This window comes from Gymnogyps californianus, chromosome Z, assembly GCF_018139145.2.
Source record: "Gymnogyps californianus isolate 813 chromosome Z, ASM1813914v2, whole genome shotgun sequence".
NCBI classification, from domain to species: domain Eukaryota; kingdom Metazoa; phylum Chordata; class Aves; order Accipitriformes; family Cathartidae; genus Gymnogyps; species Gymnogyps californianus.
In genome coordinates, this window is record NC_059500.1 from 58,868,855 (window position 1) to 58,883,268 (window position 14,414).

The 14,414-nt window shown below is 36.1% G+C and overlaps 1 protein-coding gene across 3 annotated transcripts in view; it reads right to left on the reverse strand.

Moving 5' to 3' along the window:
* The window catches only part of AP3B1 (adaptor related protein complex 3 subunit beta 1), a 165,735-nt gene that overhangs the window by 109,888 nt on the left and 41,433 nt on the right, over positions 1 to 14,414 (reverse strand). For all 3 annotated transcript variants that reach the window (XM_050913722.1, XM_050913721.1, XM_050913720.1), the window contains exon 7: positions 12,462 to 12,641. In XM_050913722.1, the coding sequence (XP_050769679.1) occupies positions 12,462 to 12,641 (180 nt within the window). The remainder of the gene's footprint in view (positions 1 to 12,461; positions 12,642 to 14,414) is intronic.

A 14,414-nucleotide genomic window follows, 5' to 3' on the forward strand; every position in this document is an offset into this window, starting at 1 on the left:
TGGCTGGAGAAAGGCCTTAGAAGGCACAAAGCCAAGTTTGCCACAGAGATCTTCAGGAACTAACCCAATGAAAGCAAGTTGTAACTTTTGTCTTATTAAGCCAAAGGGAGTTGAAGAGTCAAAGAATACAGGGACTAGATCATCCACTCCAAAAATAATGGCTTCCTTTCAAGTATTAACCAGCCATCAAAGTATACTAACTCTTTCTTAGGTAGGCTGCCATTCTTACCAGCTGTGTAATAAAGACTTGTGCTACTGTGAATGGACTAACAGGACCCAGTAATGATCTCATGAGATGCTCTGATGGCCACGTGAAAGTAGGGAAGTATTTCAAGTGCCTAAGTATCTAGTGTTGTTTTGTACTCCCTCAAGTATGAGAAATATCTGCATGGGTCTGGCAGATCCTGAAGGTATGGAGCCTACAAGAGATGCATAACAACTGAAGACTAGGCAGGGCATCTTGGGGCATTTAGAACAACACTAGACTCTCAGATAAATGAATCATATCCTGGTTTCTCTAAAGGTTAAAAGCTTCAGATACTTCCCCTTCTGTAGGACAAAAATCAATGAAGCAAATCATCAAACTCTTTTCCTATTTAAACATAGCTACTGAATCTTTTATTGTTACATAGAAAGAAAACAAGTTTCCAGCACCTAACAAACTCCTGCTGATGCTCTTGTGTGCAGTCATTGGAAAGGAACAGGCTGGGGATTACAAGACAAGTGAGAAACAAACCAGATCACACTACCAGGATGCATGTTACAGTAATGGTTACAAACTGTAACTACTCCTGAATGGATACAAAGCAGAAGGTGACTTTGCTGTCACCAGACCAGAACAGTGTGTTCTGTGTGGTCTCAGACATGACGCATTTACAGCTTTCGGGAACAAAGTTACTTGAAAATGAATAAGAATTTTAGAAACATAATTTCTCCCTTCTACCCCACATAGAACATAAAAAGATTCTGGTAATGAAATAATGGTCTGGGATATGACCTGTATTCTACCAGGAAAGAATTTGTAAGGAGGCTTCCTGAAGAAATGTGCAGTCATAGAACCAGAAGGCATATGTCCATTACTCCATTCTAAATTAAGTGAAAATAGACTGAACACTTTCAGTCCAAAAGTCAGCAAATATAGAATGCAATGATTAGGTAGTGTGATATATAAACAATAATTTATAGCCTATATTATTTATATAGAATATTCATACAAAATTATCACACTACCAAACATCACATTCTATCACTCCACCAGGGACCAGACCTGTTGCTCCTACACAAAAAGTAGACAGACATTTTCAGTTAAGCGAACCACAACGGAATGAAGAACCAATAAATATCACAAGATCATCACATGTCCTGGTTTTGGCTGGGACAGAGTTAACTCTCTTCTTAGTAGCTGGTACAGTGCTCTGTTTTGGATTTAGTGTGAGAATAATGTTGATAACACTCTGATGTTTTAGTTGTTGCTAAGTAGCGCTTATCTTACGCCAAGGACTTTTCAGTTTCCCATGCTTTGCCAGCAAGCAGGTGTGCAAGAAGCTGGGAGGGAGCATAGCCAGGACAGCTGACCTGAACTAGCCAAAGGGATATTCCATACCATGGAACGTCATGCCCCGTATATACACAGGGGGGAGTTGGCTGGGAAGGGCGGATCGCAGCTCGGGCATCAGTCAGTGGGTGGTGAGCAACTGCATTGTGCATCACTTTTTTTTTTTTTTCCCCTTTTTTTCCCCCTCTTCTTTTTTTGTTATATTCCTTTTCATTACTATTATTATTATTTTTATTATTATTGTTAGTATTATATTTTACTTCAGTTATTAAACTGTTCTTATCTCAACCCACACGTTCTACCTTCTTTCCCGATTCTTCTCCCCATCCCACTGGGGCGGGGGGGGGTGGGATGGGGGGCAGGGAGTGAGGGAGCAGCTGCATGGTGCTTGGCTATTGACTAGGGTTAAACAACAACATCATGATATTACTCTGATATGTTTGAATATTATAATTTTTACTTCAATTATAACCACAGTCTATTCATTACCATGGGATAGAGAGGTCAAAGAAAACCTGAGGTTTTGGTTGGATTTGTAGACCTATGCAGATCTGAAGCCACTGAAACAGACTTGGACTTCTACAGTGCCCTCTTCCGAAGATCATTTTTCAGATTACAACTCTATTCAAATGAGTCTGCGGGAATTATACCAAAAATGTAATATACTAATACAGTTATATAAAAGATATATAATTCCAGTAAATTACAATGGAAACCGGTACTTTAGTTCTAAGTTTTAGATAAAAGCTGTCATGTTCTGGTCAAATGAGATTTCATGGTTCCTTGCACACAATTATATTCAGGGGTTTTTAAAGTTTATTCATCTAAAGAGATAAACATGCTTTCAGCTAATAGAAATTGAAGTGAGTATTAATGGAAATGGTAGTTGTGACAAACTGAAGAAATATTTGGGTCACACTGTGAATTATATTTTCTGATTCTAACCCTCACTCGATAACCTTCATATTGGGCTAACAGTCACATGATGTTGAAAACCAATCTGTTTTTCAAATGCAAACATCTGCCAGGCAATGATACAACCTGAAAAAGAGTTTACAATGTGAGTGCCATTGAAATTTCTTACCAGACTTTCTATAATTCAATGGCCAATACAGTCTCAACCATCTATTAATACAAAAAGCCAAGAGACACAAGAAAGAGGGAGGTTGAGAATCCATGATCTAAAAACGCAGGACAAGAATGGGATAAGAAGTTTTCAAAGAAGAAAACTCCTTCCTTCTTTTCTGCCTTCACTGTGTTCATACAAGTAGACACTCTTTCCTGTTTTCAGGGTATTGACCAAAACAAGGGCATTTTCACATGAGGTTTTGCACTCGGGAATAATCATTTTCCCATAGATTTCATCTCACTAGGACACAGAAGTTCTGAGGTGTTTCTGACCTCAATTAATCCCTTTGCTAAAAAGGCTTTGAATTTTCTTTTATCACCAGGTTGTTTCAAAGAGGTTCAACAGTTGAGGGAAGGGAGGAGCACAACTTCTAGAGTTATATTTCATAAGGGCTCAAGATTGTGGCAATGGTCTCATGGTCTAAAGATCAGTCATACAGTTCCATGACTGAAATAATTTGGACTTTAGTATCATCTAAACCCAGGTGATCTCATGACAATTACGCATTACCAGTAAGAAAGGACTGCATCAGCATATGACAATAGTTCAAAGCTGCAAGAAATAAGATTCAAATTAGGTGAGATTATCAACAGTATCTATTCTTTGGCTTTAAAAGACTAGTTTTAGTCTCAGTTCATTTCCAAAAAACAAGAAAGCCATTGCATAAAATCCTCCAGTATCTCCTTGGTACTCTTAGCAGTTTACTGACTATGATGTTGTAACATCCCTGTAAACAGCTACCCTAGGGCAACTTTGAGACATTATTCTGTAAAAGGATTAATCTTCCAAGTCAGCTTACCTTGTGGTAACAATAGCCTCTGGAGTTGCAAGTTTCATACTCACCAAAACATTTTCATATTTCTTTAGAAAAGCTAAATTTTAATGCGGCTAAGGAACCCACAATAAAATTCTACTAGTTTGGGGAGATTTTATACACAATTCAAAAAAACTTTCTATATAAAACGCTTCCAATTTGTAAATATAGAGAGCTTGATACCTAAGCTACACAAAGGTACTATGACACCTATTCAAGTTTGAGAATCAGACTGTGGAAAGTGAAATTTAATATTAAGGCATTTTTTGTCACAACATTGTTGTTAGCTTAAATTCCAGCATATATAAAAGTTACATGACAAACAACAAATAAATCAAGCTTCATTTGTAGTTTACTACATCTTTTCCTCTCATATACATATTCTAAGACTATACCCCTGCATATTCTCATTTATACAATACCCTCTGTAATCCCAGTGGAGATGTACATGTTTATTTTGTTCTTTAATAAAACCCCACAATTTTCCCATATAGTATGAGTATGTAAACTCATTTGTCACATGAAAGACTCTTCAAAAACTCTTCAATCCAGCTTTACAGTGGCTTTTAAAAACTTGCTTAACCAGTAACATAGTTTTGAATACAAACTCAAAAATGTAATGAATTAAAAGACTTAGTGAAAAACTAAAAAAAAAAAAAAAAAAAAAACAAAACCACCAAACCCTAAAGTGTTCTTCAGAAAGCCTGTACTCAAAAGTTTTATACTACAGCTGTGAGACAAGAGCATTGTACAGGTGGAAGTATGGGTTTGAGGACCATTGAACATTAAATTTTTCCCAATATATCACAATTACAGGAACATCTGTGCTAAGTAACTTCATACCGAACTAATGTGAAAACTCAAGTAGTGTTCAAAAGCTCATTCGCATTTCTATAAGAAGCAGCGACTAAGTCTAGGACTGCTGTCTAAAAATAGGGGCTACGAGTTAAATATGCTGCAGTAATTAACATCTTTCTGCAACAACCCCAAATTCCCAATTATTGTTGTAAAGTCTCATGATACTTGCAGCCAGAATTAAAACAATCAATTATGATTTTTAGATCACTTTCATTTATTCAAAACAGTTCTATTCTCTTCAAAATGGAAGTGAGGCATAAAATAGCTTTCTGTTACCACAAAAACACCCTCATTTTAAGTGTGTGGAAAAGTTACAATAATGAGAGTGCAAAGACAGACAGATTTGCAAAGCAAAGAACAGAAAAAACATTTAGAGCATAAGAAGAGAGGAAGAACAGAAAACACACGGAAGAACAAGAAGGGCTAAAATAAACATTGCAAAAATAAAATGGAGAAGGAGCAAAGGTGAAGGGATAAATTAAAGGGAAAACATACCATCTGCTTCTGGCTAAGAGTTCCCCATGTTTTCTTCCCTCAAGTCCAAAAATTAAAGTGGAATTTGGAATTTGTATTCAGAAGTTTGGTTAAATGCTTGAGCAGTTTTTAATGCTTTTTATGATGGTTAAGGTTTAATCTCAGTTTAAATTTAATCTCAGTTTAAGTATCTGAAGAGGCAGTATAAACCATCCCATCAAGATAGCAAGCACTTATGAACCAACTGCCAAGCAAAAGTATTCTTCCATAGGGTTGCACAATAAGTGAACCGTGAAGAAAAACAGGTCATTGTTTTCAGACTGCAACCAAGAGGAGGGTATTACATGCTCTAAAAGTAGTAGTCACCACCTGTCATAAATTATAAACAATCTATGGAGAAACAGGGATCTCACAGACCTTCAGCCTGTACAGAACTGTAATGGTTCACAGTGCCCCTCCTTTTCTAGTGTCCCTAATATACCCTTTAGTTACACCAAATCATGTATACTTACTCCTTAAAACAACTCAACTCCTTTCTCTCTGGAAAAAATGTAGAAGATCTGAACAGTAAAGTCAAAGAGAACAAAGGGATCTTCCCCATTTTCCACACAGGCAAACACACTCATATCTTTATTTTTAATTTTTGTTTATGTAGCTTCAGGATTGTTTACAGTTACTAAAATGTTTATCCAACATTTAAACCATACTCAGACTACAGCCCTAGCTCTAGATGTTAGTTAGGAGCCTCAGATTTTCAAGACACAAAATGACCTGAAATCTGAGAAGAATGTTAACTGTACCTGTACTTAGATTGGCAGTCCGAAAGATGAAAGTCTGCTATCCTCACCAGAAAGTCTGCCCTACTAATCTAAACATCATCAATGGACATTAAATCCTGCATTACAGGATTTTTTCCCTTCATCCTAATGCATAAGTAGGCAAACGAGGTGAAAGCATCTTAAAACATCTGTTGATTCGCTTCAGTGATATTCTCACACCAACAACTGGTGGTATAGTCTGATGATAAAAGCCACAATGGAAAAGCACATGTTGCGACCATTCAGGCCTAAGTCACCCCCAGTCTTCTTGTCTGGCATTTTTCCAACCATAAACTGGAACAAACTTGTGGATACACTGTCAAAGAGACAGATGATCCAAGATAATTTGGTATTTTTTATATTTACTCTTCCCCATGGTCCTTTAGAGATATGCCATAACCAATCAAGAATTCTACCTAATATTACAAACAGAAGAAGTGTACAGGCTCAGACTCAGGAGACTAAAGCTTCCTCAGAGCAGAGGTCTGACCTCACACAAGTCTTCCTCAAACAGAGGAAAAATTAAATGAAGGTTTACTTTTGCAAAGATGCAGCTAAGGAAGCTTATTTCGCAACTCTTCTAATTATCCAGAGAAAATCCTGGTATAACAATAAAAAGGCCACACAAGTTACTAGACAGAGAATAATATCCCACAGATAGATGTCCAGAACAGAATTTATGAATATTTTGGCATCCAGGAAGGCCCCGAAGTATTCTAAGACAGCATTCATTTCATATTGCTCATACAATTTTCTATGATTAACTATCATTGAACTGGCCAAAATTAAAGCTGGGAACTTTGGTAGCTCATGGGCTGATGGGGGTCTGATACATCTGATATTTAAATTTAAAATGATCAGCAGTTAGACAGCTGACATTTAGATTTCTATAAAAATATTGCAGTGTTTCCCTCCAATTAATTTTCATCTCTGTACATCAATGATCTAGACAGAGATAAAAACAATTTTAACAACTTATTTGCAACACATGGCTAGAATGTCTCCTATCCTATATATAAGTAATAAGAAAACCCTCATCCTGAGTCAAGAGGGTAAGACTACAGCATTGGATGGAGTACACACAAACTTTGCCGGTTGAATTTATGGGAAAAGCAGGGGTTGCTTTCTTAATTTGAGTTGATACAGATGTCCTAGAGAGCTTGCCTGCACAGATTCTACCCACTGCTGCTATTTCACTGCAAGTCTGTCATGGGACTAACGGAAACCACAGCAATACACTTTGCTGCAAAGATAAATGGCATTTTTAGCTACAGACTGTACTTCTCTTTTGCCAGCAGTAAGTGCCTGGCAGCCACAAAGCAAACCAAATCAGGAAATTCATGTGGCTGAAATTTAACCCTCCCTGTCCTTTCAGTTATTCTTCTGCTGGATCAATTCCTTTATCTAGATTGCCTCAGAAACACTACCCCTAACACAAGAGAAGGGAGGGAGAAGACAGAGGGAAGGTAGAAAGACAATAATCCTCCTTTTCAGTGACAGAAGAGACTATTATACATTGATCATGAACATAGTCTCAGATTATATCCATAATGACCAGAAAGTTTTGTTTACAATTTCAAGTAATCAACTTTCCACAAATCAACCTGAGGCCATTTTTTGTTATAAATTTATGCTGTAAGTTATTCTCATCTTATTAAGCAGTACACCTGGTAGGGAGCAATAAAACTGGTATTACAGTAAAATAGCTAGCCAGTCCATTTTATGCCCCAATGCTTCACCAAATATCTTCAAATAAGGGAATTTGATATTAACCATTAACCCCCTCCTCATGTACATCTAAAAGAACCTGGTCAGAGAGTACTGCACTCAGACAAAAAGGGAAACAGTAACTGAATCCAGAATCCTCCAATTCAGACTGAGGATTCTGATGGGTATACTAAGAATGGAAGAAACAAGTAGTATAACACGTAACTTCACTGTACACTAGTTTTCCTAAATTTAATCTTTTGATCTTATCAGCCAAATCAGGCTCAAGTAAATCTACTGATCTATGTGGTTTCACACTTGCATCTGAAGAGGACAGCTTAATGGAAACTGAAAATGAGATGACTGCTTTTGATCTCTGAAAATTCTCTGGCCTCAATCTTTTAGGGCAGGGGAAAAAATAATAAAAAAAATATAATCAGCAAAACTATCATCTGGTAGAACCACACAGCACAAATATCTACAATGAAACTTCAGTAAGGTTTACAATGTACTAATAAGTAACATATCTTGATTAATTTTATCCTAAAAGAATGAAAGCTATTCTCAATATTTCTTAAATGTGTTCAACTATCTAGGTCTCCTTACTCATAATCTTATTGCAGAAGAGCACAATAAAACTTCTAAATCCTCTACTGAGAGTCTGAGAACAGAAGGGAGAGGTGTATTCAGGTTGATTCATCATTAAATGAATGATTTACATACCGAATATTTTTAAAGTACTTCAGCTTGTTTCATTTTTATCACTTTATCTAGGTAATTCACCTAGTTAATAGGAGGCTATCAACCTGAATATACCTTTCCCTTCTTCTGTTCTCAGCCTCTCAGTATAGGCTTTAGAAGTTTTATTATGCTGTCCTGCAATAAACCAGCAGAACTGATTCAGAATACTCATTACAGAGTTAACAAGTTCTACAAAAGTTAAGGATAAACAATATTTCCTGTATGCTGTGCTTGAAGCTTTATCATTTACAATTACAGTTCACTCAATGCGCACCCCAGCATGGGGAACAAAAAATAAATATTTAGAGCAGTACTATACACTGCTGAGCCACCTCAAGTAGCCATTAGACACTGGATTCCATCACACATAACCGCAACCTTTATGGAATACACGAAGAATTCATAACTATAAGATACTAAGAAAACACCACAAGAGCAGGAAACATTTTAAAGCATTTAACAAAAGACTAGAGATCACAGAATGGCTGAGGTCAGAAGGGACCTCAAAATTTTGTCAGAGCTAGCACTCAAAATAAATATTTTCCATGTGTTTCTTCCTGTAATTCCTCAGGAGCCAGGCTACTTTCCATGATCCATGGTTTTAGGTAAATACATTCAAAGACTCGTTATTTTTCTCCTAAAAGTCCTTATTCTTTTAGATAATTTTCTTCAGGGTTGATTTCTGCCCACCCATCAGTTATGACAAATTCTGAGCACTTTAAATTGAGCAATACTTCAATAATTAATCCCAGAAGCGTAAGCTTGAGACTTGCTTCTCATAAGTACTTGTTTACATGTAACTTTATGACTGAAGTCCATGATCAATCTGAATTCAGTATTTTTTTTCCAATCTTAATTGAACACCAAGAAAGTTTATTTCTGTAACCTGCAATTGTCTGAAACGAAGCTGAGCAGCCCTGAGAGTCACTGGTTTTTTTGCAAAGCTACAGCTCCCAGCTCCATTTTGCTCTCTACAATGACCATCAAAACTTCTGACCAAATCAGCGGTTTTTAGAAGACACTCTCCCAGAAGACACACACATTTGGTGGTGCATTTATATACCAGGACAGCTGAAGCAGTCACTACCTCCTGTGATCCTCATCTCCTTGCAGAAACAGAGACTGCTGAACAGCTTGAAAATCAGTTCCTGAACTGCTAGACCGCAACTCAATGCATTCATGGAAACCATCAGCAACTTTATTTTAAACACCTTCATGTATTAGGCGGCAAAGCTGTAATGTTCAGGAGCTGTTCGTAAACAACTCAGCAGTCCCGACAACTCCTGCAACAAGGGCAGGGCAAAACATTTAAACTGGGATGCATTACAGTGTTATCTGAAATCAAATATGTCACTTGCCAGAAAACTTGAAATTGTTCTTCCCAGTTAGTCCTGAGCAGGTATTTTCACTCCAGAATGAGTGTCTTGCTCTCATTCCAGTTAATACATGTTAAAGCTGAATACAGTTCATATGGAAGAAAGGTTATTCTGAAACTGCTATTCACATGTAACTACTTCAAAAACACCCTCTAAGTATTTCAAGACAAATAGGATAAACCAAGGACATTCTTCCTCACAGCATTCATGATCAGAATTAAAAATTTTACCCTTCAGAGAAGCTAAAAATAGGAATATAAAACTAACTATTCCTGGTTAATGGGTAATCGATTAAAGTTTTGCAACAATTTTAAGCACATTGTTCAAAAAAGGATTTTTTTCCATAACTGGTAAGTATGCCAGATTTTTCTTTAGGTTTCTAAATGCACAAGAAATCAGTTCAAAACGTTACACCATTACTTGTTGGAAATTAGCTCAACTTGAACTAAAGCAGCATACATTTCTCAAAAACTAAGGTAAATTTTAGTGAATAAAAATGCAAATATGCATTTTAGCAGCCTTGAATTTATTAATCTGATAGGTTTAATTTCCATTTTCCTGCATCAGCTTTATTTATAAAGTGTCGTGCCCTATAAATATGCTGTTATTTTCTATAGTCAAGCACCCTCTTAACAAATCTTCTCATTAATATGTAAATTTAAAGTCAATTGGTCTTCTCCCTGACAGCGCCATGAATTCCTAGTGCACTGTATAATCGGCTTTGACTTGGCATCCACTATTTATCAAAGATGTCAGTTAGAAAAAATTATGGAAAATGCACTGCAATTGATATGACTGCAATCTACTTTGTCAACACTTAATTGTTCCTCAAATCATACATTTACATATAAACAGCCTAAATACTGATCCATAATGATGCAAATAAACTAAATTAAAAATCTCTTCTACTGCACAAGATGCCCTGTTGTATGATGAGTTCATTTAAGAACCTATTGACAAAGGCATGCATTTCAACTAGCCTCAGAAAAAAATCCTGCTAATTTAATTGCTGAGTAGGTAGACAAACTAAATTTTGCACTGAAGCTCATGAAAGTGGAAACAAAGTGTAATTAATACTATACCACTGATGACGAATTTTAGGTTGACACAGGCAGTATTGTTACACAAACCTTTAACATTCCTAGAGCAGAAGCCACAGCAACAACTGTATCCATCCGGTTTCAGTGAAAAAAGTACATTAGAGTCTTAAACAAACCTAACACCATCAGGACCTCCAACCTCTCAGTCCAAGACAGGAGGTCATCCTCTTCTACTCTTCCTTTGTCCAATCACAGACTAAAACTGGGTTAAACCAATTGTGAAATTGTAGCTTTAGGCAGAGCAGATTATCAATTTTGATTCTTTCTAAAGGTCAGAGAGAAGAATGCAAGTTACTTTCTTCCAATAAGTAACATGTAACAAACACTCTGCCTCAAGGACATTAGGAAAGCATACTACTGAAGTGTCTCCATCTAAAAATACTTTCCTTATCTTAAGCAATTTTCTGGAAAGACGTGTTCTTACAAACAATTTAATTTTCATCTGAAATGAAAAAGGCTGTTCCAGAACCCAACTGGTAATGCAAAAATATGATTTTATTTCAGACTTTTTTGCTATGTTTCTAGTTTTCTAATGATTATGACCCCTGCTTATTTAAGAAGTGAGTATAATTCTAAACTAAAATCAGGCTGAAATTAGCTGTTTGTCCAAATACATCTCCTTATAATTATTTTCACGTAATAAATTATACATATATTAACATAGAATGCCACTGCATTTCAGTCTGATTCCCAGGCAAAGGATATTAAAAGACAGGGTTTGAAAGAACTCAGTGATATCTAGTGTCACTCTGTATTCTAATGCTGAAAAAAAACCCCAACTTTAAAAAATTGTTAATATGCTAATTACAAACCACAATAATCTGCACTGAAGTAACAACGCCTGAACAGAAGTGTTAAGACACTTTAGCTGAGCTATAGCAGAACTACTTCAGTCTAAAGAAATACAGAGAAATAACTAAAAAAAACAACAAAAAAAATCAAATGATGAAACTTTCTCTAAGGTTCTGTGATCACCTTATATTCATTACAAGCAGGTACCTCAAATATCCTTTTATGTAACTGTACAAAGTCCCTCTCCAACTACTGCTGTAAAACAGTATGTATATCATTGAATATGTACATCTTTAAACATGAATTAGTTTCAAATTAAATGGTAAAACTTAACAGTAGTAACACCCCCAAGCCTGTAATAAACACAAACAACCAGAGCTGTGAAGCAATTTTATACAGTTCTTTCCAGAAGTATTCTGCCTTTTAATTTAAATTGTTATTCAGAGTTAAATCCCTATTGAAACCAACGTTAATAGCACCAATTTCTTGAGCTGTCTACTTTTTTGTTGTTAGAAGCGATAGGATTTGTGTTTTGAATATCCCTTTTTATAAATTTTAAGTAAGAGTATACTCATATTTACATAATATAAATTAAAATACCACAACATTTTTTACATTGCACATTTCAAAAACATATATTCAAGTCTCCACACAGTCCCTCAGCACGTTAACAAAGCCTAGACAAGTAACAATGTTCACCATGCTGTAATACTGGGTATTCATATCTACAAAGAAAGCAGATTCTACCCGGTTTCATGACAGACAGGCAAACCTTTCTAGCTCTGACTCACATAAAATCTCCTAAAGCAGAGAGCCATGTCACTCAAAGAACCACAGAAAAAGGGCTCTCTGCTGCCCATGGGATGTGCCCGGGGTAAATCAGATCAGGTTATAGCCCGGAAGGAGAATTCTCATGCTCTGAAGAAGGGTAGATGCCTTGTGTTAGTGACGCGTTAGAGAGCTAAGGCTTATGCATTTGATTTCTATTTTTATTAAAGTCTGCATAAAAATGCATCTTAAAAGACTAAGTATATCCAACAATTGAAATAATTCAGAATGCAAGCACACAATTGTAATTTAAAAAGTCATAGACTTACCTTCCAGGGGCTTACAAACTGCGTACGTGCATATCGCGTTAACATGTGGATTATAACAACTTGACCCCACTCTTCCACATCAACCAACAAGTTGCAGAGCTTTCGGTAGTTCTTGTGAATCAGATCTATTCTATCTGGACACACTTCCTCAAATGCCATCACAACACTCCCAGCTACCAGCTAGAAAACAAAATATAAACCAGAAGGTCAGTGTTCCTTCTACAGTTCATCCACAAGTGAGAATCAGAATTAATACCAGCAATTCTCAGCAATTTCAAATTGTTTCTATTCAGTGAAAAGAAACAACAACAACAAAAAACCCCTAAGCCCACAGAAATAGTATCTTACTTAAAATAGAATTGGGTTAAGTTTATTAGAACGGAGAAAACATTTGCTGTTTCTATTACACACATAAATCTTAGCTCCCAGCCCTGAAGACACAGTGCAATGTAAGCATAAATTTTTTTCTTACATTTACAGTTTCCAAATAAATTATCAGAGAACTTGCAATTAACTCAGAAATAAGAGGAAACAACAAGAAGTATAATACAGCGATATGCCTGACAAGGTCTACTGGGATTCTCTTATCAACACTGGCGTGATCAAACCAAAGAGGAGCTGGGGTCAGTTTCCCAGCACTACTGGGATCCAAACGTCTCTCTCTATATGGCCAAATTAACTGTCATATGAAACTTTATATTTAGAGTTTCATGAATACACTTTGCAAAAAAAGGCATAAAAATCAGCAATACAATACAGAGATACACTAATACTTTTCCTCAAAGAACACAAGCAGAATTTCTGCATGTTGTTCAGCACTTCCCTACCAGTTCCAAAATTGCACGAATTGATCGTTTATGCCCTGCTATGTCCTCACACAATTTTTTTGCCTCCGTAAGAAATAAATCTTTATATATATACAAAGATCCCCATATTGACTACAATTATAAAAATAGCTTTGTTTTCATGAGAAAATTAAATAGCTTCTCAACATTCTAACACCTCAAGGCTTATTGAAACCTTCTGATAGGGTATTTTCTTTTACAAATAAAGAAAGGAAACATATATTGGGGTTCCTGTTAAAATTCTGGCAGCAGGTTACTTTAACTGTGGCAATACCTCAAAAGCTGACCATGCTTTATAAGGACATGTCATTGTGTGCCTGGAATTACTGTTCTTTCTCTTCTAATTGCTTTAATTAAGATTTGTTTTGTGTCAGAGTACGTTAAGTCAAGTAACTAAAATGATGAGACTTTATATGAAGCAGCTGATATGTATGCAGTTAGCATGCATGCAGTATAGCCTTCTGGCAGCAAATTAATGTCATATTCTATCCGAGCACTGGGGATCTGCATTTCAACCTCTAAAATTTCCCCAATGACTTAAAGTAAGCAATTAAATAGAAGTGCAGTTTACTGAAATGGTACTTTTTGGAAATATTAAATACAACGATATTCATATGTTACATTTGTCTCCCTGTATTTGGCTGACATTTGGTTTATTAGTATGCGCCCAACATTACAATTGAAAGAAAACAGCTCAGAATATAGTCTTGCTATTATGCTAAACAAGTTTCAGGCTCTGTGGGGATTTTATGAATTACCAATAAGAGTAAACGTGAAGTTGCATTTATTGTCTCCAGCCTTGTCCACATACTGGTACCTGCTGGTCCCAGCAAGTATACAACTCATTCCAGGGAGCAAAATTTGATTACTTGATAGAGCTAAATAAAACACACTTTACATCTAAAATAATTTGCTATTTTTTGCTGTATCACAAAAACAATAGCTCTTTTTTTTTTATGTTGTTGTACTAAACTTTCTTCTTAATAACGTGCTGCAGTAACCTATTCTGTAATTAAACACTGATGCAAGTTGATGCTTAGGTGTGGGTTGAAAGCTCAGCAGAAGACAGTGGTTAACTCCAGGCAAATCACTATCAGTCCTGAGTAGG